Source organism: Pangasianodon hypophthalmus, chromosome 10, assembly GCF_027358585.1.
Source record: "Pangasianodon hypophthalmus isolate fPanHyp1 chromosome 10, fPanHyp1.pri, whole genome shotgun sequence".
Taxonomy (NCBI): Eukaryota; Metazoa; Chordata; class Actinopteri; order Siluriformes; family Pangasiidae; genus Pangasianodon; species Pangasianodon hypophthalmus.
In genome coordinates, this window is record NC_069719.1 from 17,098,290 (window position 1) to 17,125,183 (window position 26,894).

At 40.9% G+C, this 26,894-nt stretch overlaps 1 protein-coding gene across 4 annotated transcripts; it reads right to left on the reverse strand.

Annotated features, from left to right (window-relative positions):
• Window positions 1-2,285: 2,285 nt before the first annotated feature.
• On the reverse strand, window positions 2,286-26,368 carry mideasb (mitotic deacetylase associated SANT domain protein b). 4 transcript variants are annotated; one of them, XM_026933870.3, is made up of 13 exons: window positions 26,270-26,368; window positions 19,317-21,274; window positions 16,593-16,883; window positions 15,934-16,282; window positions 15,648-15,714; window positions 13,025-13,167; window positions 11,051-11,154; window positions 8,906-8,981; window positions 8,323-8,411; window positions 7,388-7,531; window positions 7,174-7,296; window positions 6,640-6,824; window positions 2,286-3,366 (listed from the first exon to the last, which is right to left on the reverse strand). In XM_026933870.3, exons 2-13 carry the CDS (start codon window positions 20,907-20,909, stop codon window positions 3,132-3,134), a joined length of 3,399 nt encoding a protein of 1,132 aa, XP_026789671.3. In that variant the 5' UTR covers window positions 20,910-21,274; window positions 26,270-26,368; the 3' UTR covers window positions 2,286-3,131. The 4 variants fall into 4 exon arrangements, with proteins under 4 accessions (XP_026789671.3, XP_053093683.1, XP_026789670.3 ...); XM_053237708.1 differs by lacking the exon at window positions 26,270-26,368 and adding an exon at window positions 26,065-26,258; XM_026933869.3 differs by lacking the exon at window positions 26,270-26,368 and adding an exon at window positions 24,037-24,358.
• Window positions 26,369-26,894: the final 526 nt, after the last annotated feature.

The following is a 26,894-nucleotide window of genomic DNA, read 5'->3' on the forward strand; positions in this document are numbered from 1 at the left end:
AATATCACCTTAACTGAATGTGTTCTGCTAGATCCATTTTAACAATGAGGTCTGTACCCCAAAGCTGTTGGGAAACTCAGTCAATATGAGTTACACATTTCAATATGAGTCAGATGTAGGAGATGGGCTTAGACCACCCCCAGTGCATTCTTTGAAATGAATAAATCAGAAAGTGTGTTGTATGATCACATCGAACTAAATCCAAATTGTACACTGCTGAAATATGTAGTTTGTTCTGAAAAGCACCAGCTGTCATAAACAGACATGGTCAAGCTGCTAGATCATCTTTGCCAGGCTGGGAAGTTATAATCATAAATTTAAACAAAAAAACTTTCTCTAATATCAATAGTAAAGCTAGTTCAGAAACACTGAAGGTGGCTGGAGCAGATCAGACAAAATCAACATCGATGATAGAGCTAGAACTCATCAGTAGCTAGTGAAGCTCTGTTGCAGTTCATCAGCAGAAATCCACAAGCTGCGGCCTGATTCCAAAGCAAGAGATTTTTGTGTCAAGTTTTGGTATTAGGAACAGTTTGTTCAATATAGTATTAGGCTTTGATGAATACGGAGATTGAACAACTTTCTGGATTTTGCTATGTATATTGTTGTGCTGAAATACAGTAAACGCATTGTAAAATGTTGGTCTTGAATCGTGTCTGTCCGTGACTCTATATTACTGGCCATGCTGTATAATCTAAATGAACTGAAGTTTATGCTAGTGTGAAATCAAATTAAAACGAGGGCTGAAGCATTCTCGGACAAGACTGACATCTTGTGGCACATTGTGCAGTTTTGATTTTTGAAAATACAACGTATTTTCTTTGTAAACTTATGATTAACAATTATGACTTTACAAAGATATTTTTTTGAACATATTTATTTCAAAACAATAATTGATCATTAAATTTAACACAAATAAGTTATACTGTAGTAAAAAGCACTTCTATGTAGGTCACCATTAGTGTATGAGTCCCTATGAAAATAGCATAGAAAGTATACATTTTGTTTCATTTTCATACACAAGCACACACACTTTATATATACACGTGTGTGTGTTTGTGTGAGTACATTTATATATATTACCTATACAAGCATTTCCCTTGGCTGAATAAAAGCAACAGTTGCTCCGTGGCAGCAAAACCTGTATTTATTTAGCTTTTATATTAATTTAAAAAAAAAAAAAAAAAAAAAAAACCTTGGCTAGACCATCTTACCACAAGGCCCCTGACCTGCCCGTACGAAAGAGCAGGTCAATCTCTTCACAAGTTTGCAACAAATACATAATTTCAAAAAATCTAAATAGATCTGGAAGCTTCTTCTTCTCACTTGGCTCTGAGTTTCAAACAGTTTTTATTATTGGTGTTAACACCCATACACATCCACACATACATGCACACATACACATATGTGTGCAAAAACACACTTCTACATCCACCCACAGGGCAACTAACACACACAAACACACAGACACAGAGTGCATAGCAGACTGAAGTGTGATGAGCAGTAATTGGAGCCGTTACTCTCGGCTGAGATCTCCACAGTGTGGCTGTTCTTAGAGGATGGGGGTTCAGCAGCCTCTGTTGCCATGGTGATATCGCCAAGTGCTGGGCCAGCAGAGTTGGAGTGTGACGGCGCAGCGCTAGAAATTTACAAACGTTACGCTTCATTCTTTAGCCACTCAAGCACATTTGTTCTCTTTTTCCCCCAAAAAATAACATTAAATAAATATCTTCTAATGATCTTGTTCAATCGAGGCTGCATTAGGGTTCAGTTCAAGTTCAGATTATGTTGGAGTTGGACAGGGAATGGAGGAGGAGGAGGAGGAGGAGGAGGAGGAGGAGGAGGGAAGAGTGGTAGCACATTTGCATCAAGATTTCAAATTGTTCTATTGCACTTTCACCCTCGGGTTCTGTCTTTTCCTGTCTAACACCTTAGAGAAGCTTTACAAACCGCAAACACAGGTAGCAAAAGTCTTAAATAAACTAACAGCTAAATGATAAAAAGAACTTCAAAACAAAAAAGTTACCTTTCCCAAAAACAATATAACAATATAACAATAAAACAGTACAATGACAACACTAAGAAGGATAATAACAATTATAACAACAATAATAATAAGGAATATATCAAAAACAATGATACTTTGTTGGATATATAAAAAAGAACCTTTGTAAAATTGATTGTCATGTCACGATTAAAAGTGTCAAAAACATCCAAGGCATCAGCGAGGTGGCCAGAAGTAAACGTAACAAAAACACCAAAGCCCAAAGTTACAGCACTACAAAAAAAAAAAAAAAAAAAAAAAAAAAAAAAAAAACAGGTGCACATGTACAGCTGTGCAAGCTTTTGGCAGTCAACCGTAAAAGAGTCACACAAACAGATTTCATTTAGAAAACTCAATAGAGGACAAAACGTATCAAGAGTGACATTAGTCCGTCCTCCTGTCTTTGCCAGGTTACATGTCCTGCAGTGTCCAGAGCACTGAATGCATGCTGGCCTGAATCACAGCGGATAATAAAGGGGTGAAGCGAGTCTGTGCTGGGTAGGTGGGCAGGTGGATAGGGTAAGCAGGTGGAACTCCTGGGCTGCACCCAGTGTGCGTAAGGGGACTGAAACGGTCATAGGACAGTGTTTGGTACTGCCCCTCACTCTACACACACACACACACACACACACACACACACACACACACACACACACACACACACACACACACACACACACACCCTCCTTGGCTTGTACTCCCTATAGCCCTATGTCTGAACGAGAAACCCTGAATGCTTCTCTTTGACACTAACTCTCTGGCACATGCCCACACACACACGCACGCACACACACACACACACACCCTTGGCTTGTACTCCCTATAGCCCTATGTCTGAATGAGAAACCCTGAATGCTTCTCTTTGACACTCACACCCTGGCACATGCACACACATGCTTGCACGCATGCGCGCACGCATGCACACACACGCACACACACACGCACACACACACACATTAAGGGAGTAAGTTAGTCCCTGAAGGCGTTCATGTTCCATCTCCCCGTTATTCCTCCCCGTGCAGACCAATGTATCAGGTCACGTTGGAGAAGCGTCCCAGCTCCGCCATGCAGAAAAAGAGAGTATTTGCTAGTGCCAGTCTTCATCATCTGTGGAGTCTTCCTCATCCGAGGAGTCCTCGCTGCTGGCTCGTCGCGTTGCTGCTTGCTCCCCTCGAGATCCATTCTGCTGAGCAGCCATTAAGGCTGCTGCGGCCGCTGCCGCGCGCTCCTCAGCCTCCCGCTGCCTGAGAGCCGCTGCTTTCTTCTCTTGCTCAGCATGGCTCTTCATGTGTGCGCTCCGGCTTTTCACCTTATAGAATATCCTGCAGAAACAACAACACAGCACACACTTGGGTTAGCCACCAGACAGAGGGGATGAAGACTGAATTATGAAGCAGCTTAACTGTGCCAGTAATGTATAAGTAAATATTTATTATCTGCGACGGCGCAGGCATCACCAGTTATTCTCCTAACCAGCACAGCTACATTAATCACACACATATTAAACTGCAGTGTATTGCCTTTATAAGGATTGTCACACTCAGAGGGGTTCAGTTTAGGTTTGTGTGGTGGGGAAGCACTATATCTGTCATAGGGGCCAACAATGTAAGAACAGTACCTTTTCATTTATACGTTATGTGTCACAGGTTTAATTTAGCCAACTGGGTGGCCACATTTGACATAAAAAAACAATTTATAGAACAGAATGGCCCAGACAGTTCTGACTCAACAAAAACCACAGGTTTATCTTAATGCACTCGTCCTAATACATTATTGCTTCTATAGTAATAACTTACATTTGTATGCTGAATGCTCAACGTAAACAGAGTAAGAAAAATGAAGGAGATGTTTTCTTTGAGGAGACATTTATATAACAATATTATATAATATTTTTGGAGTTTATAGGAGTCTCTAGTGGCAGCACTTTGCAAAAGTTTTCTGACACAGGAAGGTCTTCAGGAGAAAGGGCTTTGAATTCTGTGGTTTCTCTGTAACCTCTGTAACAAGCAGCATTTTTTCTTATTAACTTCAAAAGAGATGTTGGTGAGGGAATGACTGTTTATAACAGGAAATAACTTGTTTCGCCGGATGTTCAACAACATTAAACGTAACTATACACTGCTAAAAAAAAAATCGACATGTTGCTCATTAATACCTTTTTAAATTTATAATTATTGCCAAATTGCTGTGGTATGAGAGGAATAAAACACTTAACGGCAGGCTTAAGTGTAATGGATCAAAGCACCTAGAACAGCATGCCTCATCATTGTTTAAACTCTGTAGCACTTCACAACTGCCTTGACTAAATTACTGTATTACAAACCTTTTATTAAGATATTTAAATCAAATTAAAGTACAGGAGATTAGCTCATGTTGTTACATAAACACAGTAAACCGTTGTGCGTTTTCTGATGTTAATAGATTGTGAGAATGAGGTTTGATGATACAGATTGAATGCTTGAGTTGACGCTTCATATAAACACCTCACTATAAACCGTTCACAAAATATGACCACAGAGTGTCATAAACGGAAAGTACGAGCAAGCGAGCAAGATTCGTCTTTTGACAAAGCGAGAGCAGATGCACTGGCAAAATGCAAATGAGCAGCACTGGCCAATGGTGAGTGGGCAGAAAAACAAAGTGTACGAGATGTTTTCATATTCCAAATCATACACGTGCACACACAACCTGCACTCAGTCACTGGGCAGACAGGCACACAGCAGAGGGCATGGCATTTAACACTACGTAAAACTTTCCGTTGCTAAGAGACAGTTGATAATAACAGTGCCAGCCATTGCCATTACTGATATGAGACCTCTTATTGGAATCAGATGTTATGTTTTATTGCTCTCAGCTCTGATATACTCTAATGCACATTACTCACAGGCTTTCCCTATTAAATACAGGTCGTGTCCCTGCTATATGCAACAAAGGTACAGGAAAACAGATGATAAAGCTCAAAGCCAGTGCTTAAACTGATGCTTCAGAGATGTGGAGAACATGGTGAGGTCCTGGATAGCAGGATTTAAACCCATATCAAAGGGTTACAGGAGCATGAACCTCATCGTCAGATTTTGCACTTGAGCAAAACTACAAAGGGAAGTGACACGTTTGCCTTAAAACATTGCAAAACTGCTGCACAGTCAGAAACAAGGTTGCACAAAAAAAACATCCTAACAGCTTTAAAGTTATTTTCAGCATTACGTGTCAGATGAGCAACAACAGAAGCTGGCAATGTGATCACAGGTAATTAAAAAATGTTCATGCACATGACACAGTGACTAACAGCTGCCACGACTACCGGGAGCACATCATTTTGACGCCTGCTTATACCAATGTGGATCTGTTAAGCATAAATTAGATATCAGACAGTAAAACAGAGCAGTCGTTGCTCTCTCAAATACATATCAAATGAAGATGAAAAGATGGCTAGAAAAGAACTGGAGTGATTTATACAGACTAATGAGATATGAAGAACCGCAGCTATTTTTGTCACTTGATTGTTTACACATTTTATAAAGAATGTAAAAAGACCAGATGACTTTTTTTTTTCTAATCTTCAACTGTCCAGTTTGGGTGAGCCTTGAGTGGAATCTGATGGGGTCTTCTGCTGTTAGAGCCCATCCACCCCAAGGTTCAATGTTTTGTGCATGCTGAGATGCTTTTCTGCTAACCACGGTTGTTAAGAGTGATTATTTGAGTTACTAAAGACTTCCCTGCAGCTCGAACCAATCTGGCCATTTTCCTCTGACCTCTCTTATCAACAAGCCATTTACTCCCACAGAACCGTCACTCACTCAATGTCTTTTGTTTTTTGCACCATTCTGCATAAACACTAGAGACTGCTGTGTGGGGAAACCCCAGGAGATCAGCAGCTTCTGAAATACTCAAACCAGCCAAAAACCTGATACCAAAAACCATGCCGTGATCAAAGTCACTGAGATAACCCTTTTTCTGACATTTGATGTGAACATCAGCTGACACTCTTGACCTAGACTTGACCTAGCATTGTGCTGCTGCCACATGATTGGCTGATTGGATAACTGCATATATGAGCAGGTGTACATGTGTTCCTATTAAAGTGGACAGTGAAAATTATATTATATATATACATATTCATATGTGTGTGTGTTTCTGTGTGGTATTTAAAGTCATAAATTATCGCTAACGTTGAAGTATTAAGTCATTGCAATTCAGTCAAGCTAGCTGTTTATCAGAACCTTTGCAAGCAAGGAATTTTATGTAGCTGGGCCGTTACAAGTTTTAGTAGAATATCCCTGCCATACACCACTGACATTAAAAATTATTTGAAAATATCATGGCTATATTGAGCACCTCTATTTTGAGTAACATATTAATATTCTTGTGTCACCTTAAAGTCAGGCCAGTAATAAGAGAACAATCATTTATAGAGTATTGGCAGGTTTATCTGTGACATGACCGGTGTTAAAAACTGGATCACATGCTTTCTTACTCTTCCTGTTCCTATAACAGTTTGACTTAAATTAAATGCTTTCTTAATTCTTTCTATTCCTTACATAAATTTGCTGCTTATTAAACGCCAGCACAGATTTCTGGTTTAATGCTGTCTCACCTTCCACATTTCTTGCAGGGAAATTCTCCCTCTTGTCCTGCAGAGCCTTTTGTCCCGACCCCGCTCTTCCGCACCGTGCTCTCTGGCCGGGGTTTAGGAGGCACTGTGGGGGCATGGCTCACCGCAACCGTTGGATGGTCCCGTCTTCCCTCCTCCTGACTCCTTAAGACCAGTACTGCAGCAGTCTGGAGGATGAGAGGATTACAGTCAGTCACAGGGAGGCAATCAGAGGTGAGATGTTTTTATCACTGCTTATTTCAGCACTCAATCTGCAGTGTACTCATGTTTTACTACAGCTAGAGCAGCATGCTGTTGTTACAGGTGTTAGCCACAAGAGGGCACCAGACATGAGTCTAACAGAAATATTGCAAGTTATAATAAACAATCTGGATATCAGATAGCTATATTCTTATTTTATTTTATTCATTTATGATGAACATAATAGCTCCTGCGGTATTTTATTAAATATTCTAAAATAATCCATACATTTTCACCTTTATATTTATCCCAAGGCTTGGACAACTTGATACTCACATTTTCACTGGCCTGTAGAGATTGTGTCACCCTGTCAGGGCTGCTCTCTCGCTTCCTGTCCCCTGATACCTCCCACTTCCTGTCCTCTTCCTCTTCCTTTCGCAAATCAAATCTCTGTGAACCCTGTTCAGGACAGCAGATAAGATTATAAACCCTACCACTCTGCACCTGTCCATATGAGATTCAACACACATGTACAAACACACAGGCTTACTTTATAGTCCACTTCCTCCTCTGTGGGTCGCGTTTCAGGAAGCTCTGCTTCTCCGTAGATGAGTGTGCCATTCCTGCCGATCTTCACCTGTTTCTTATAGGTGTAATAGAACTCCACACACTGAGCCACTGTCTTGGAGTTTACCTTTGAAGAACCATAACAACAATGTGGCACATGAACACAGCACTTAGGAAAGCAGACACCTATTCCACAAATAACGATGCAACAGAGTGAAAGACCGAGCTAGGAAGGAAATAAATAAATAAATAAATAAATGGGCAAGAAAATATGCAGCATGATGTAAATCAAGCGAAATCAAAATGTAATTCTACTGACGTAAAGGTAACAACTTGTATGTAAGTGTAAATGTAGCATAATGTAAATGTTATGTTATGTTCCAAATTCTTTTAGAGATAGAGATTGTGTGAGCATGGCCCTAGGCATTAAGCATGAAAGGAAAGAAGGTTAGAGAGAAAGTGAAAGGATCTGGAATAGTGTGAACCGCAGGCCCATAAATATAAACTATACATAAACACTGATCTCTGATACTATGTATTACTATTCATTATTTCTAATAATATCTAAATTTCTTGTTAAAAGCAAAATGACTTTTTAATCTGATGAGATCCTGACTGCTCCCTTAATTACTGTACACTGTATACTACACACGGACTCTGCCCCTAACCTCTGTACAAAAGTTACTGCTGGCTAGAATGAGAACATTATTTTCAACAATGCTTGGTGTCAATGAAAAACACATAGTGATGGCATTATCCAGAACCTAACATTGTTTTATTGTACTATAAACAATAAGGGTAGCAATGACATGTGTTTTTATTCAGGAGGGAGGTGACTACTGTGCTCTGAATGGCTTAAGCATTGTTCTTCAATGCACTTTTTTTTCCGCTCTGAGATGGTGAAATGTGATGTGATACCATTTTCTGCACCATGAAGAAGTCTTTCTTGTAGGTAGAGATGCCCTTGTTGAAGACGCGTCTCTCCTCAGGTGTCCAGTTGTCTGAGCCTGATGGAGAGATGGAGGGACCAGGACATGAGTCAGGCAATTGCTGTCAAGTCTGAAGCAAACGAGCTTGTGCATGTATACACACACTCACACAGATACACACAAGGCACACAGCCAGGACACATACTGGCACATAAACAATAGTGCTCCTGTCCTCGTTTATGGATTAAGCACACGCCGCCAACACGCTGCCCACACTCTCTTTCTCCCTCCTCTCTCTCCCCTCACCCACTCTGTACATCTCCAACAGGCAACCCTGACCCACCCCCACTCCTTCACCCAGTAATCCCAGCCACCCCTGCCCTCCCCCAGTACTCAGCTGGTATGGTTTATGGCTGAGAGACAGAGAGCATTGCATGGAATTCCAGCACAGAAAAAGTCCCTACTGGGGCAGAGAGACAAGAAGCCAAGCTCACTAGTTTAAAGGCAGGCTAGGCAGAAAGACAGAGGTGGAAACAAAAGAAAAATGACAAAATGAGGTGTTAGGTACTTACCGGAGTAGTGGTAATCTGCCAGAGGATGAAATTTGGGAAAGATGGGGTTTTTCAAAAGAAGGAGGGTAAGGGCTCCCTGGAAAAACAAGAGGAGGTACAAGAGTGATTTCAACTTGGTGCTTGATCTGAGATAACAACATACAGCTTTAAATGATTGGCGAGTGCTGTGGAACACAATAACAAGGCAAAGTCATAGCCAGCTGTGTAGGATTTAATTATATAAGAAGACATGAGAACAAAAGAGTACGATATGTCGCACATGCAGCAAAAAGCAACGAGCGAGCGGGAGAGAGAGAGAGAGAGAGAGAGAGAGAGAGAGAGAGAGAGATAGAAAACGAGAGACAAAGAAAAGAGAAAGAGAAACACAGTAGAGCCAGACACTCTCCATCTCCTTGGCAACGTAGGCAAGAGTATTTCGCTGGAGGCGTTTAACCAAGCAGCACCAGGCACTGGCTAATATTCCTCTCTACCTCTCTCTATCTCTCCCTGCATCTTGAATGTGATCTGTCGATTTATTTCTCAAGCTGCAAACCATAGATGGTCCACGAAAAAGAACAAATCTCTCTGTGTCTGTTCCTGAGCACAGATGGCAATGGCTTGTTGAACAGCAGACCCGTAGCCTGAGCCTCATCAGTGCAAATAATAAGAACCAGTAAACACTGAGGCCTGATTTTTACTTCTGCAAAGGTGCACATAAAAATATCTGAGCTAATTCGCAGCGAATAGGATTCAGGATGACTCGCAGAGGCTTGCAAAGGAGCAGCATGCACAGCACCAATGCAGCACTGATTGTTTGAGCAGGGAAATGTATCTGGTGGAGTTGTGGTCAGAACGAAATCCAACTAATTACGTGACCCCAACCAGAAGTAGTGCAAAAGCAAAATGGAGCAGTTTGATTGGTCGGCGGTAGAGGTGCAACATTATAAACACGTATGCAGCCCATCCTTAAAACAATTACAAAAAAAAGGGAGGTGACAGTGAATTATTGCAGGAAAGTAGTGCAATGGCACATCTCTGGGTAAGTATTCAGAGATGTGCTAGGAAAAACAGACAGAGGGTAATCAGAGAAATATTTTATTGTAATATTTCCATAAATTCATTAATTCTTTTATTCATCAACCACTTTGTCTTTGCCTTGGTGACAATGGATCCTGAGCCTATCTCGGGAACACCAGGGTTGAGGCAGGAATACATCCTGATGGGTATGGGATGGCGGTCCATCACTAAGCACCATGCATACACATTACATCACTCTTTCAAACCTAGAGGCAATCCACTTACCAGCACTGTTTTTGGGAAGGGATACTCCAAACAGACAGTAACCTGAGCTCTGGGGAACCCGAGGACCCTGGAGCTCTGACACAGCGATACTATATGCTACACCACTATGCCTCCCTTGCAAACTAAATTTAAAATGACTAAGTTCTTCCTTATTGCATCTAGTACCCTGAATTTACAACCACAGCGAAACATGACACTTGCTTATTCATTTTTCTTTTTTTGCATCTCATAGTTTGGTACATGCAACACTAAACACCTGTGCACACATTGACGTTACATGCCAGCATGTTGGCAGACACCTATGAGAATGTCAAAGCGTCACCCTTGTATAGTTTGCAGTTTCGCAGATGCAGAAGTACAAATTCATGTTTAAGCACGCTATCTGGGGAAAAGAAGGGGTCAAAACAATGCAACAGAACAGCCATTCAGATCAAAAGAGCTTGCAGCTTAAACACAGTAGCACGTGTGACAGCACGTGTCCCTGGTATTGACAGCAGGTTGCTATGGCAGCAGAGTTGACAGCTCAGCACTATCAGGCTGGCCTCTGCGCTGCTGTTGCTGGTTCAGCTGTGTGAACATAAAGCACACACAAACACATATCTAATTCCCCTCATTTGTGTTTATGTGAACATGCAGGCATTGAAACAGTGATTATTCAGCCACCTGAACACGTGACATGTGGGCCCATGACCAAATGCATTGTAATGCAGTCGGTTTAGGGGATAACATGAAATCATATCCCTCTGTTTATATCCCTGTGGATGTTTCATAAAGCACTATAGGAAAGGAAATGGGTTTAGAGGACAAAGGCGGTGCGTTTCATTGAGATCATGCTGGTGTAGTCTTACATCATCTCACACTCACCATGATATCACCCTTGCACTCGTGGAGACAGTGCATGGCCAGCTCCTGATTGGTCCCTCCTCCACACAGTGCACTGGAGCAGGCCAGGTGCATGAGGTCATTCACTGCAGACACACAAACCCACATAAACAGACACATTAATCTATCTATGCATATACATTACATACACTCACTGTCCACTTTATTAGGAACACCTATACACCTGCACGTTCATGTACTTACCTAATCAGTCAGTCATGTGAGAGAACGGCAATGCCGAAAAAAAACATCCAGATACAAGTAAAAAGCTTCAGTTAATGTTCACATCATACATCAAACTGAAGAAAAATTGTGATCTCTGTGACTTTGTGTTTCAGCCTATAGACCCTACACACACAAGATGTTTTTTGTTTTTTGCACCATTCTGTGTAAACTCTAGAGACTGTTGTGTGTGAAAATCCCAGGAGATCAGCAGTTTCTGAAATACTCAAACCAGCCCATCTGGTACCAACAACCATGCCATGGTTAAAGTCATTGAGATCACAATTTTTCCCTATTTTGATGTTTGATGTGAACTTTAACTGAAGCTCTTGACCTGTATCTGCATGATTTTATTCATTGCGCTGTTGCCACATGATTGGATGATTGGTTAACTGCATAAATGTGCACGTGTACAGGTGTTTCTATTAAAGTGGATGGTGAGTGTAAATTACATATATACACACAGACAGGTGACAAATTAAAGGAAAAATCTGATTCAATGAGTGAAATAACATACTAAGTGCAGATGTGAGCTCCAGACAAACAGCTTGATACAATTAAACACTTAACATGCTCTGTGGCATATATAAAAATACTGAGCAGACTCATTTAATATTAATTTTGGACTGTGAAAGAGGGTTCTTTATTACAGGCAGATGGCCAGACCTTCATTCACAAAGACTGCTCAACTGACTGTGTTTCAGTAGGAAACATGACTATAGGGACATATACATTTAGGTTTTATTATACATTTATAACAAATCTGTACATAGGGACAGAAATTGTGGTTGAAAGTGCACATTCAATGACCGTAATGCTAGTGCATTTGTCTGACTGATCTTCAGGTGTCTGAGATTGTCAGTGCACTACTTGATTAGAACAGCCTGTCCACACTACATAGAGAGGTATATTGTAGTTGGATTGCAGTGCATAAACCGCTCATTACAAAGACAAATGCACATTTGAAAGTTCGGGGGTGCAAATGATCTACAGAGATGTGGTGTATTCTTAACAAGTGGTCAAGAGAATAAGTGGGGTATACCAAGAGAACAGTACAGGACTGATGCTTGACCCCTACCCAAAGTTGGCCCGGTATCTCTGTTATTCTGTGGGGGACATTTTGCATTAATGGTTTGGCTTTACTGAGAATCAGTACAAAGTTATTCTGACTTCTCACCTTTATTCTATAATAAAACATTACTATTCTGATGATGACAATGACCCCATCCACAGGGCATAAGGCCTCACTGAGAATCTGTGCCAAGGCACGCTGTAGCTGTGCACAAGGCACCTTGTGTAAGCCACCTTGTTATTTTTTCCCTTTAATTTGTAACCCAGATGTGTATATGCTTAAAAATGCAAATCAACACTCAAATACTGAAACCCAACTCATGACTACCTGTGACAAGTGCAAGCTTGTTTAGTAGTTACTAACGTTAGTAACAAACTACACTGTGGCCGTTCTTACATATATTGATAGAATTAGCTACTGTAAAATAAATTGCTGTTATACTTTTAATTTATTATATACACACACAAATTTATGCTTTCCTCTACTGTCTTTTTTGCCACACAATTCAGATTGATTGATCTGTACAATACTTGCATAATAGTTTTGACACTACAGAGAGGTAGTTATACAACGGCAAAACAAGGAAAAGGCTTCTCTACAACTTTCAGTCTAAAAAGCACTCGAATAGAAAAGCAGAGTATGTTGTGATTGAATAGAGCTACCTCTTTCCTGCTGCTGGCCTTTGGACTCCAGCTCAGGCAGTGGCGCCCACACCAGCTCAGCCTTGTGTGGGTCGAGCTGCGCAGCCGAGCGCTCCTTCAGCTCGGGCACCTCCGCCTGGTACCTCTGCCCAATGTTTATTCGCCTGAGAGACAGTGTGAAAGCATGAGAGAGGGAAAGAGAGAAAGTCTGAGAGCATATTTATACATATAAACGGTATACTTTACTGTGCAGCCATGAAAGGAATCATGATCAATTAATGATAATCATTTCAGTGTGATAGCTGTATTGTTAATAACAAAGAGAATATGTATTAAAAAAAACATGCACCTTGACTGTCAGCATTTCGTTAGAAAACTAAACAATGAAGTATATTTGCAATATAAAAAGCAGTGGCATTCTATGTGAGGTTCAAATCAGTTTAAATCCAAGCCTTTCTGCTTTACCAATCATGATCCACAGTTCAAAGAGGAGCTGACAAAACCGAAAATCATTAGGAATTTATGCAGAAAAGTTAACAACTGGCAATCCTAATATCACTGTCATCGCATTTTAAGTCAACAATCTGTAACAACAAATCCATATCCTACATTCAAAATCTGTCTTACACATAATTGGCCCTTTTGGTTAACATTTTATGAACGTCTTGAAAAAGATGCTTAAATATTTTGTGAAATATTTTTACTTTCATACCAGAAATGCAACATCAGCTTTTAAGAGGCTATTTTTAGGATACACTCAGAGGTATACGTCACGTAGGTGGTAATTTAGCACAGGCTGCTTTACCACCCTGCTGGGTAATGCTGGGAGATTATCAGCCTAGAAGAGCTGCCTTTCTGACCTATAGGCCTGCAAGAGTGAGTTAGACTTTGGCCTTGGATAATTTACACAACATTAGCACTCCATGCTATTCATAGCCAACTGTTCCAAGTTGCTAAAGGCTGATTTATACTTCTGTCTAGACGCAGAGATCAGGCAGATAAGGGGGTTTATAGGTGGCTGATGTGTACACCTTTAAAACTTCACTCCACTACACATCAGGAACATCTGTACTGCGAGAAACAATTGAGCAGGGAATATTTAACAGCACTGGATTTGGGATTAAACTCAAAACGCAACTAAAAATTGTTAAAAAAAAAAAAACATACTGGAAAGTAAAGCAACTTTTAAGGCAACTGGCCAAATTAGTGTATAATCTTTTGATGACCCCTCATTACACCATTATCTGGACAATGATAGGGAAAATCCCGGGTGAAGATAAGCGAGCATAAAAAATTCAATACAAGACAAATTTGTGTGTGTGTGTGTGTGTGTGTGTGTGCGGTTTGCTAACTATGATGTTGACTTCTAGAGCTGTTAATGTTAAATTCTCTCAAAACTCAAAAGCATAAAACACCTCTTGGATTCTATATATTGGTGTTTAGGTCAAATTTTATAACAACACAAAAGTTACATTTCTTAGTTAGTACTTTCATCTGTGTTTCTCCACAATTTAGACCAATCCCATCCAATATTAGAGGATCACATGATACACAGAATCCTTTAGTCACAGAACCTTAGCTATGATCAAAATAGTCGTTGTAAGAATCCTTTAGTCACAGAACCTTAGCTATGATCAAAATAGTGGTTGTATATTTTGACAGGTTTGGTCACTGTTAAATAAACTACTAAAAAAGGGACCATGTAAACTGAGAATCAGATAGTGAAATCTCATTCGTATCTAACCGTGACAAATGCAAGTTATTTCAGCAGTTAGCTACCCAGGCAACTTATCTAATGTTAATCATGAACTAAATTTAATTTGTTTTGGAATAATATGAACCAGCTGGGAAACACTGAAATAAATCACTAAGATTATGATAATGTAAACTGAGAGTCAAGTGAAATCTCACTTGTATCTACCCGTGATAAATAGATAGCAGGGCCGAACTGGATTTTCAGTTATACTGATCCTGGTATTTTAAATATGGCTAGAGGAGTAAGCCATTTTAGTAGTTTTTTTAAGATTTAATATATTAACCATGCATTATTGTACACATATTATTTTAATAGTTTAAAGTGACCTGTTCAGAGTTTTAAAAGTGTATGTGATAGTATGCTTTAGGACAGCTATGTAAACATTTTTACACAACACCACGCCTTAAGCACACTTCTGGAAAGCCCACATGAATTATCTGTATGTTTATATGTTTCACTCAGGGCTAAAAATTAAAGACACAGACAAATCAGCTGGTTACAATCAGAGATAATATCTCATCGCTACACTCTCTGCTGAAACCCCACAACACACACATACAGAAACACCACTACCGCAGCCAAGACTAGTGACACTGAAACAGTCACCCAAAACTGACAGCGTTTACAATCTAGCTGAAGGAAGTCAGAACAGCAGATTCACTGCCAACTGTAAATTATAAAATACGCATGTAGGCACACGCAGACTGAACAGTACCGTTAAGGCTGATCACTTTTGCAAAAGTGATGTGTGTGAGAGGTGGAAGTGAGAGATAGAATGCTGTTATTGTAAATGATGATGCCTACTGCACTTCCACTTGGATGTGGAAGTAGGTCAAGGACTTAACAGTATGTGCTTGTATGTGCGTGTGAGAAGTCGTCGGTACTTACGGCTCAACGCTGACAGGAGTAGCCTCGCTCATAGCAGACAACACTGGAGGGGTAATCTCAGCGCTGTCTATACACACAACAACAAAAACAAATGATTCCATCACTGACACATAATTACAGCCAGGGCTAATTACAACAATCATCTGCATTCACCAACAATTATTCCTGAATGCATGCTGAATCCACTCTCTGATATGCACCAGTGTTTGTTCAACAAGTTCACAATAACAATATACAAATAGTAAGAATTTACAATACAGAAGGAGGTGCATGTGAGGGCACTCACTAGAGCGGAGGAGGCTACGGGTGGCTGATTTGGGTGTCGCGGGCGGCGGTAGGCCCTGTGTTCCTGCGACAGCCGCAGCAGCAGAGAGTATGGTCGAGAAGTAAAGGCCCGAACCCTCTCTCACAGGGCTGAGGATGGGTGGAGGGGTGTAAGGAGGCAGCGTGAGCGGGTTATCAGCCAGCCTTACTGGCGAGCGAAGGTGACTCTGGTAGGGCGTGATGCTAGAGTAAACAGGTGGCGCAATCAGTGTGCTCACTTTGGGCGGAGGGATGAAGAGCGGCTCCGGCCGTGGACGCCGTTTTGCCTTGGATGATTTGCCATCTACGTCGCCAACATCAGCTCCGCCATTCTGGAGTATGAAAAGAGAGGCAGACGTGTGGTGACTAAAAGCATGAAAAAGACCATATTTATGGGAACATTTGCTTTAGTTTGAATTAACTGCATGCTTATTCTCTCTTTGTGGTGGAAAAAGAAAGTAGAAAAGCGATGGAGAAAAGGAGAACATGGTCTGGATTAGATTTCAAAGGATGAAAAACAAACACTAGGGATTATGGTGGAAGCTTTAATCCAGGTTTTAACTGATGGGGGATACAGTGGATCAAAAATCAAAAAGAGATCATGGTCAGAGGCTCGCTACCGATGCTCTGTGACACACTCACCTGGCTCGAGCTCTCAGACAGAGAGTTCCGTAGCGAGCGGCGGCGTGTGACGATGACGGAGGGTTTGTGGTCATTCCGGTTTGGGTCACTGGGCCGCTGGGGCCAGCTGGCTGAGAGAGAGGTTTGCTCCTGGTCCAAAGAAGTGGGGTCTGCCCGCCGTACAGGAACTGACACTGGGATCACCAGCGGCACCAGGCTCTCATCTCTTGCACGTTTGGCACTCAAACCCTCCATCTCTCCAACCCCTCGACCGGGGCCTGATGCTGGGGGGCTCCAGGACCTGTGAGACTCCTACACATATGTAACACGTATCACAGAGAACCTTTACATATAAACACAGACTGGCAAATTACAAACTTATCTACATGGTTATAATTTATTCTAATTATACTTTGACCACATAACACTAAAAAAGCTTCTTAAGATTATATGGGAATTTGAAAAAGAAGATGAAAATTGATGGAAATAAAGAAATCATTTCTGAGGTGCTGCATTTCATTCTCAGCTGAGGAACACCATGGATGCAGCGTAATGAGTAGAGTGGGAAATATCTGGTAAATGAGTATTGGAAATGACTAGACAGGACACAGGCATTATATTGTTTTTCAGGCTCTTTCAATTCTCAGAAAGGATATTACATGGGCTTCCATTTTTATGCCTTTGGTACACGTAAGAACAGTGAGTTAAAGCTGGTACCTCATGTTAACCATATATCGACTGATACTGTAATTTCCTATTCCTTTGTTTCTCTTTTAACAGAAAAAAAAAAGCTCCTGAATTCACTCTGCAGGTTATAACCGTTTGCCAGAAGAAGGCAATATGCATGCGCAAATATGCTACAGTAACTTGTATCAATAGAATGTTGAAACAAAGGCATGTAACTACAAGCTCTCAGGATAATAAATCTAAGCTTTATTGCGGTTACATAGGTGGACACAAAGCCAAAGTTCCTTTCTTCTCATTGAACTGCATTTACGCTTAATAGAAACAAAAAGCAGTTCTCGATTACCACCAATTTTCAAATCCCCTTTATTTTAAATACAATTTCACTCAATTCTGAGGAACAGAACAAACCCTCCTGCAAAAGCCTTATTTCCTGTATTCTCTAGACATTTCCTGTTTCTCTGAGTGACCAGACCAACACACGCATGAGAACATTTCACAGCACTGAATTAAAACTACATGGACAGACTCCTTAATCTTAACTGCACACAAACCCACAAAAAAAATTCCTCAATGTGAAGAAATAACGCACAAAAACTAACAAATCACAGGCTGATTTAATTGATATAAATGTCGTTTCTACCACAGCTGACACTTGAGTTTGCAACAGCAGGAATTTCCAGCACTTAACCTTCCCCAGGCTGGAGCCCTGTCCTGGCTCACATACACAACAGCAACGGTCTAATCCAAAAATTCTTGAGAAATTTTTTACCTACTCATGTAGAACATACAAGTGTGGGCAGGTACAGTTTTTTCATTGTTGCACTGGTGAGTATGGGTTATGTTTTACTGGAGTGTACTTTAAGGGCTACTCATTCAGCGCCTGAGGTCAGTAGCACATGCACCCACACACCCAATGTACTGTTACTGGAGCTGCTGACCTTCTTAAAAGAGACTTATATAACACAAACTTAACAACTAACATGCTCTAGCAAAGTAAACTGAGTCTCTGCAGTAGGAACAATAGAAGTGAAAAAGACAAAACATGTCTAGACAGATGCATAGATTCGAAGTGCATATTCAAGCATATTCTAACCAGCTCTTTTTTTATTTTTTTGAATCGCTCAGCTAAAAGAAATCTATCAATATGTTAACAGCCATAATCAACTGGTATGCACAGACGGATGTGCAACACATTTTAATTTCTTACAGCAGTTGTTCATTCTTTTGGTATGAATCTATTACTAAATACACACTAAGCACAGATAATAGAGTTATGTGTGACATGAAAATACTCTGTAGGCACTCAAGAACTGTATGATATGTACCTTACTAATTTTACTTCTCTGTATTTATGTCATAAGGAAAAATTACAATTTTGCTTTTGTACCCACACATTTTATTCATAAACTTGGGCCAATTTGAGCCATTTCAGGCAGGGAGGTTAGAACGTTACTGCCAACTTCCAACTCCACCCTGAACTTAAAATGAGGAACTCTAAAGTCTACATAGGCACAACCTTTAGCACTGTGCACTCTAATGCCTAATACAAGACCTAATATATCCTTCAGCTGTTTCTTCAGGGGAACCAACCAGACACACACATAGTGCATGCAAGAAATAAATCAATTAAAAAATATATGAAGAGGAGGAACCAAGTGCCAATTTGATGAATTATGATTCAACTTAAATTAGTCTATGACCCTAAATTATGCTGAGTATTTATGCTTATATACATATATACTTAATATACGAGAGAATTGCTGAGTGCAGGCCTAACGGCAGAGAACAATCACTTGTATTTGCACATGAGGCATCAGCAGAGGCAGTGGTTTGAATCGACATGTGGGCTAGAACAGCAGCACCTGTTCTATTCACATTCTGCTGAAAGCATTCTGCTACAGTACAGTAGCGAATCCTGCAGAACCAGTAGGCATTTCAAAATGGTTTCTGTTCATGTGTGGAAGGCAAGACTTCCACACATGAGTGACCAGAGTCAACGGAGCACAATAATCATGCTTCCATTTCACAGTACAAAGTATAGTATCTTGCTGAACTTACCTTGACTGTGTCTGAAGGTAAGCACTCCATCTCGGAGGCCTTCTGCGCCAACGTCTCCAGGTTGGCCTCTTGGGACACCCTTCTCTTTCGCCGTGTGCTCTGGATAACCCCTGTAGGAGCAGCTCGGATGGCCTGCTTGGCTCCAGCCTCACTTGCTTCAGTGGCCCCATTATGAGAGCCCTGAGTCTGTTGCTCAGCAGGCATGAGGACAGGATTCTCTGTCGCCTGTCCTCCACCCTCTTTGGAGAGGCGCCGAGACCTCCGTGGTCCAGGTTGTTGTGTCTCAGTGGATGCCTGAGGAAGGACAGGAGGGCACTGAGGAGCATTATCCGGGGGCTGTGTTGATTCAGGTGTGTCCTGGGATTGCCCTGTTGATTGCTCAGGTTGGGAAAGTGATGGCGGTTGTTTGCCAGCAGAGGAATATTCCACTGCTTGCTGATTCTGCTGCAGCTTTTGTAGTTGTTCGGCTTTTTGCTGATTTAGTGATTGGGGCTGTTGCACTTGCTGCAGCTGCTGAGATTTTTGCAAATGTTGCTGTAACTGCTGTTGTAGTGGCTGTGCTTGCTGTTGTATTTGTAACTGTTGTATCGACTGCTGCTGGATCTGGTTTAAATGCTGTGCTTGCTGTTGTGGCTGTGTCTGTTGTGATTGCACTAGTTGTTGTGACTGTTGTTGGAGTATTTGTTGTTGTTGGTGTACTAGCTGTTGAGTTTGCTGCTGAATTTGCTGTTTATGAAGCATCAGTCTCTGGATCTGCTGCTGCTGAAGTTGCTGCTGCTGCTGAAGTTGCTGTTGCTGCTGCTGAAGTTGCTGCTGAATTCGATTTTGGGAATTTGTTTGGGTGCTGTTTACAAAATTCACATTTTGCAAGGTTCTGTTACCATGGAATACCTGATAATAGCCTGCTGCCAAGTTTTGCCTGGGCTGCCCGAAAGCTAACTGAAAGGGCTGAAGCACTGATGTGTTCCCAGTGGTAGATGTCACATTCTGCTGGGGATTGAAAAGTGCAGGTTTGTGACCCTGCTGAAAGGCTTGCTGCTGCTGCTCCCAGTCCAGACCGCTGCTGGCTTTAGAAGCATCCCTAAAGGCTTCGCTGCCTGTGTTAGGTGCCTGTTGCTTTTCTGCCATCCTAATGGCAGCTGGCTGCTGCTGTGGTATTGCAATGCCGTCAGGCACCTGCTTCACAAAACCAGGCTGCGTTCCCAGGTATGGAGGATAGTTCTGAGCCCAAGTCGTTGTTGTGACACCCTGAGACCAGGCTGTAGGTCTCTGCTGAGGTTGCTGGGATAGCTCCTGGTGTGGCCACTTCATAGCCATAGTCTGTTGGTAATGGCCTCGGTTCTGGCTGCCCTTCTCTGGGCTGAAAATGACAGAATTGAGAAACATATGTGGTGCATCAGCAGTGGAGCTTTCTACACCCGAAGCCTCACTGTGGCCTGACTCTGAGGGAGGGGCCCCCATGCCATAGTAGGAGCCCTCCGTGCGCTGAGAAGCTTCTTTCATTGCAACGCCCTGGTCGTTAAAGAAAGTGATGCGTTTGCCTGTCCTCTTTGTGTTGGCTTTCTGTTGAGCTGGCAAACTCATGACTACCATGAATAAGGATGGTAAGAGAGGGCTGGAGTGAGCTCGTGAAGGGGTAAAGAAGAGTTCAAACCTCCAAACCACACTAAGCTCTCTCCAGTGTGATTAACCTTCTAGGTCCCTCTTTATTCACAAATGTAGTTAGAGGTTTTAAAGAGTCTGTGGTCATCCAAATCTGCTAAGCATAGTTGGAATGGAAGTCAGCTTTAAAATGCAAAACTGCAGCATCCCATTAGCAGAAATCACAGTGTCAACTGACAGACCCTCAAACATGTCTATTGCTTTCCTTTGTACCAAGTCTTCTTCTACTCCTAGCGTATCAAGGCAATTTGAAACTCCTGGAACTTGACTTCCGTTGTGTGTTCATGGGTGACAACCTGAAGAGAGAGTAATGCAGTTACGCTTATAATCTTTTTGACTCCAGTGCCTACAGAGATGAAAAATAACACTTTTAGGGTTCACACTCATTTCAGCAAACCACCAATGATACGACACTGTGAGTCACAGCAGAAAATGTGAGAACGCAATCAATTGTACATTTGGAAAACTTAACTGTAAGTTTGTCAATTACCAATTTTTATTTATCCTCTGATTTCAGAGAGAGTGAGACAGAGAGAGACAGAGAGACACACAAACAACGAAAAAGAAAGGGAAAAAACTACATACAATCCAAAGCAAGTGTGTAAATGTCTCAGGCGCTTTACATTAAGAAATGAAACTAAGCTACAGTTCTGAATATCATAATGCTGTTTCATAATATATTAAATAACATTATATTAGACATTAACATGTCTTAACATATAGAATGCATTAACAGTATATGCCATAATTTCATTTGTTCAGTGGTGTTTGTGAACCAATTGCACCTAAAGCCTTTATTTCAACCATTTTTTCATATGAGAGCCTTCAGATCCCAAAACAATTTACACTTTCCTAGCTTAACATTTGTCAGCAGTAAAACACTTCTCCATGGAAACTATTCTTTGGTTTTATCAGCTCTGAATTTGCCTTCTGCAAAACACTGACAAAATAGCTTTATATGTGTAAATTAGGAGGTGCTGATTTATGATGAATCGGGTCTGAGATCTAGATCACGCAGATGCTGCAACTTAGACCCCAGGACACCATTTCTTATTTCCAGGTCCTGAAAATCTAATGACTTAAAGTAACACTGACTACAGCCAGCAGTTCCTCATTCTCAGCACCAACCTTTAATATATGAATGCAATATGTTAATTTAAGAATGAGCTCCTGCATGATTCACCCGGTTGTTCATAAAAAAAAAAAAAAAAAAAAAAAAACAGCGCCCTGGATTGCCTTTGCTTAGAACAAGTGAGCAGAAAAAGTAAGATGGGGAAAACCCAGCATGCTCTTAGATCACACAGGATGATTTGCATTTGCACTCTGATCCTGCCGCAACAGAAAATATATCTATACATTATTGCTAAATGATAAACTGTCTATGCATCTCTTGCAAGTTCAACCTTAAAAAGGACCATCATCTATGTATGCAAGGAGAGCAACCATGATCATGCAGACCACTGTAATTAAGGATCTATAACAAGTTTATGCAGAGACTCAGCAAGGCGCGCAGAGTCGTGTGTAAATTGCTTTAAGGCAAGTGGTCTTGACATTTAGAGTTGTACAAGTGACAACCGCCATATTATGATAGCATTAAGGCTCAGGTTTCTGCAAGGCAGCTGCAGTACTTCAGTATCATTTCACTACACGTGTGGATGAGAACAGCACCTAGGATAGAGGTCAAAGCCACATACTTCAGCGTATTACCGTCCCAAATATATGATAAATAATATGGTTTTACAGAGACGTACTATTCTGACACAAGCTATTACTTAGTACAGCAGTAAGCTACTTGGTTTGGAACTAGCTGTTTATAGATGGTGATTGTAAACAGTATTAAGGAGGTATTACATTCAATTCAAAGTGAGTACTATGTCAAAGCGAGTCTATGTTTTAAAAAAAACAAATTTTTCTACCTTTAGTATTTATCTTTTACTTAGATATATCTTGGTATCTTTAAAGTTTTAGTCTAAAATTGAATGAATGCAATATATGCACATTAATTCATTTAGGTACAGTATATCCACCTTTGTTGACAAAAGATAGATATTAAAGGTAGAACAGATGTAGGTTTGAAGCTAACCACTCCAGCAACAAGGAAAAGCAGGCCTACAGTTTAATACTTTTTTCTGAGAGTTTACAAGGTAATTAAGCTACAATTGAGTAGCTTAAAACTTTTTTTTGTTTTTAAGGTACAGTATAGCCTCAGTTCCAGGTGAAAATATATATTAAAAGCTACAAAATATAAGAGTGCTAGCTTCGACGACAAGGAAAGGTACAGTTTAGTACTATTTTTTTCTGAAAGCGCAGAGGGCAAGCAACGCGAAAATAAGGTATAACGACACACCAGGCGACAAAATAGGCTTGTAATGTCAAGTGCCATCATGTAATGACATTCCATTGTGAATTGAAATCAGTCAAAGCGCCATGCTTGATATGGAAATGCGATTTTTTTTGCACTAGTGCAGTGTAGTGTGTAGACACTCGGCGTTGCGCATTACTACATGAGCCAGAGCCCATGCTGGAGCCCCTTCATCAGAGTCCAGCCAGCTCAGCGCGATTTACGAGAAGTCTTTTGTTGCAGAAACGGGATTATACACTGACTAATTCTGTGGCAACAAAGTGCGACAACAATACGCCATGTAAAGGGCCAGCACAGGAGAACAGTGACCGTACAGGAGGAAAGCAGAGCAGTAGCAGCCTGCTGAGCTACAGCGCTGCGTTCAGCTTCAGAGTTGTCAACTCTGTAACACTGCAAAACTGAGGCACAGTTGTAACCTTCGATATGACAAAGCTCTACAGTTACCGACCATCGTACGAGTAACGTTACGCAATGTCAAATCTAGTCTGTTTCCTCCCCCCCCCCCACATCGAAACTGTAAACGGTACAATTTAGCAAGTTAGCCCAGACAGAACTCTAGCAGACGGAGCCCAAGTTGTTTACAAATCTACTCGCGCGCAGTGGATTGTTTAAAGTGTCCACCATTTTGGTAAACACAACCACGATCTAGTTTGCAGACGCTAATATAAAATAATAATAATTTTAAAAAACTCTTACCGCTCTCTTCAGGGATCAGATCAGAAACAAACTCCTGTATGTCCATGCGCCAAGCTGGGAAAGCAAGAGCCCAGAAATGACTGCATGCACATCCAAGGTTGAGTCATGCTATGCTGACCTCACTCCCGTGTTACTCAAGAGGTAGACTTTCGCAAAGATAAAGAGGGTTCAGTTAGAGATCGGATAGCTTCTTTGCAAAAGAAAGAGCCACCAGGGATTAGAAAAGTGCACGCTGTTTGCTTTTATCTGCATATACGTCTTCAGGCTGTTTAAGGCGCAGTCCATAAGCACTATCGAACAACACATTTCTGTTTCAGCTCCAGTCTTGTGATCCTCCAGTCCACTTGGCCGCGCCTACTTCCGCTACCATATAAGGCTGTGACTTCCATGTGGGGCGCTGAGAGTACAGCAAACGCGCCGGGGTCGTGCGGGAAATTCCGTCAGAGGGAAAATGCGGTGTTAAAGCGTGAGTGAGGAACCAACTCTCCAAATAACTCTCCAACACTGCCAACTAGAAATCCATTACTGTATATGACTGCTCCAGGCTTTTGGGAAGAATGAGACAGACAAGACAGAGTGAAAGTAGTGTTGGTTTTTGAAAGGCCAGTGTTTTTACAGCCAGGACTTTAATAAATCCGGTAAACCAGTGGTTCCCGAAAATGCAATGTTCTCAACCTATTTTACTGAACACTTCACCTGAAAGGGATTAAAACCATATATATATATATATATATATATATATATATATATATATATATATATATACACATACATACACATACACATAATGCAATATTAATAAAACTAGAAAACATGATAATATGATACAGAAATTTTAAAATATATTTTAACTATGTAATTGGTTTAAATTCTCAGGGTTGATGGTTCAGGAATAAAAATTATCACCTATGCCTAATATGGCTAATAATTGAATACTTGGGTTGTTGTGTTCATCCAGTAAATCTGTAGGGTCTGTGGACTTTATTCTTACACCAAATGGCTGCAAAACATTTCAGACCCCTCCTGCTGTGAACTGCATTGTGGGCTACAGCTAATATGCCCATAACAGATTACCTTCTGGAGTTACACATCTTTTCACAGAAATTGATTGATGATAGATAGATAGATAGATAGATAGATATGCTCAGATTCTTTCAAATACCACATTACTTTACACCAAAGACACATTTCCATACCTGAGCCTGTATATGAGTTCATATATGCATAAACCACCACATCCTTCTAATATTACTAAGCCCATGCAAAACCATGAATAAAACAGTAGCTTGACAGGTACAAATGTATTTACGGTATTTTTATAGAATCATAGATTTAAACCGAAAACAACAACCATGAGGCTTTAGAATCTGGGCATTGATTTCTAACACACTACTGCTATATGTGCAGGCTACAGAGCACTTCAGAACAACAGCTACAGGCATGACCACGCATGCTTGCCAAGAGAAAGGAGACACTGGGCCCCAATAGCCATGTGTCAAGAGTGTGTGCATGCTGTCTCTGCTGTGGCTTAAAATAAAGTGCAAAGCCAACAAACATTCATTGCACTGGTTCTTCATACCGTGCTACACTTCTTGAGCCTATTTTGTGTGAGTAAGCAGTCTAGTCTATGAAATATTTATGTTGTAGGGTCAAGATTTAAGATGGTGTAACATTTTACATTTGTTATGCAAATGCAAAGAACAAAAAGTTAAAGCTGGAATCTTTCAGTCAAATCTCAACCCCTTTCTAAACATTACATAACTTACTAGTTAAAATACTGCATATTAAAAATCATTATAAACAAAATAGTGGACATGCATAAAACTGAACAACTAGGATGGTATCAGAAAGTCACTTTAAGATAGTTACAGATAGCATGAGCTCCCCCTTTAGTATCACAACCCCAGGAGGAATTCCCCAAAAATAACATACAAATGAGTTATTTATTCTGAAAGAAAAAAAAAAAAAAAAAAAGAAATCTTTTCTCTTAGATAGCACCCTGTGCATTAAGCAAACCCTTCAACATACTTGTGGCTCCCCGTGTAGTCTGCAGGAAGCATCTATTGTAGCTTGGACATGCACTTCTGTCACTTCAGCAAGGAACCACCCTGTCCATTACAACTGAACCTCAGGTTCATCTTCCGACATCTTGCACTAAACCGAACTCATCACTAATTCGAGTAAGACTGCATTTAAAATGGACACACAGGAAATATCATGGTTATTACAGTACCTCAGTATTTCACGTAGCACTTCTGCGGTACACTCAGCTTTATGAGCACTGCTTTCAGGGGCGGAAAAAAAACTTTCAAGCGTCACTTCCTAGTTTGTAACATGAGCACATCGCTTTCAAAATCGGATATAGCCCCGAAAAGGGTCTGAATAGCAGGTTATTTCGATGCATTTTGAATATACATGAACATATTTAAGGGTGTGCTTTTCACTGTAGGTATTTCTGACAGGTTTGTGCAGGCATGTCAGAAATAAGCGGATACAATTTACACTTAGGGAGTGATTCATTGACCTGATAACCAAAGTGTTTTATCCTTCATTGATCATCTATAAAAGCATTTCCAAAAGACATGTTTAGTTTTCTCTTAAGCTATATTACTCATAAGCTATTACAAGCCAGTCTATGCAACTGTAAATAGTACATAAGCTCCTGAAACAGCCAACAGTTAATTGTTTACTACACTGGAGATGAAGCTTTATAATCTGCCACATCCAGATTGAGATGTCTGACCTAAATAACCTGCACCCACCACCACTGCCCGGCACAATTACCCAGCAACCAATCAGAGTCAGAGTAGAAGGTCACGTGAGTTGCACAACGTCAAAGGCCATTCATTGACTCTTCA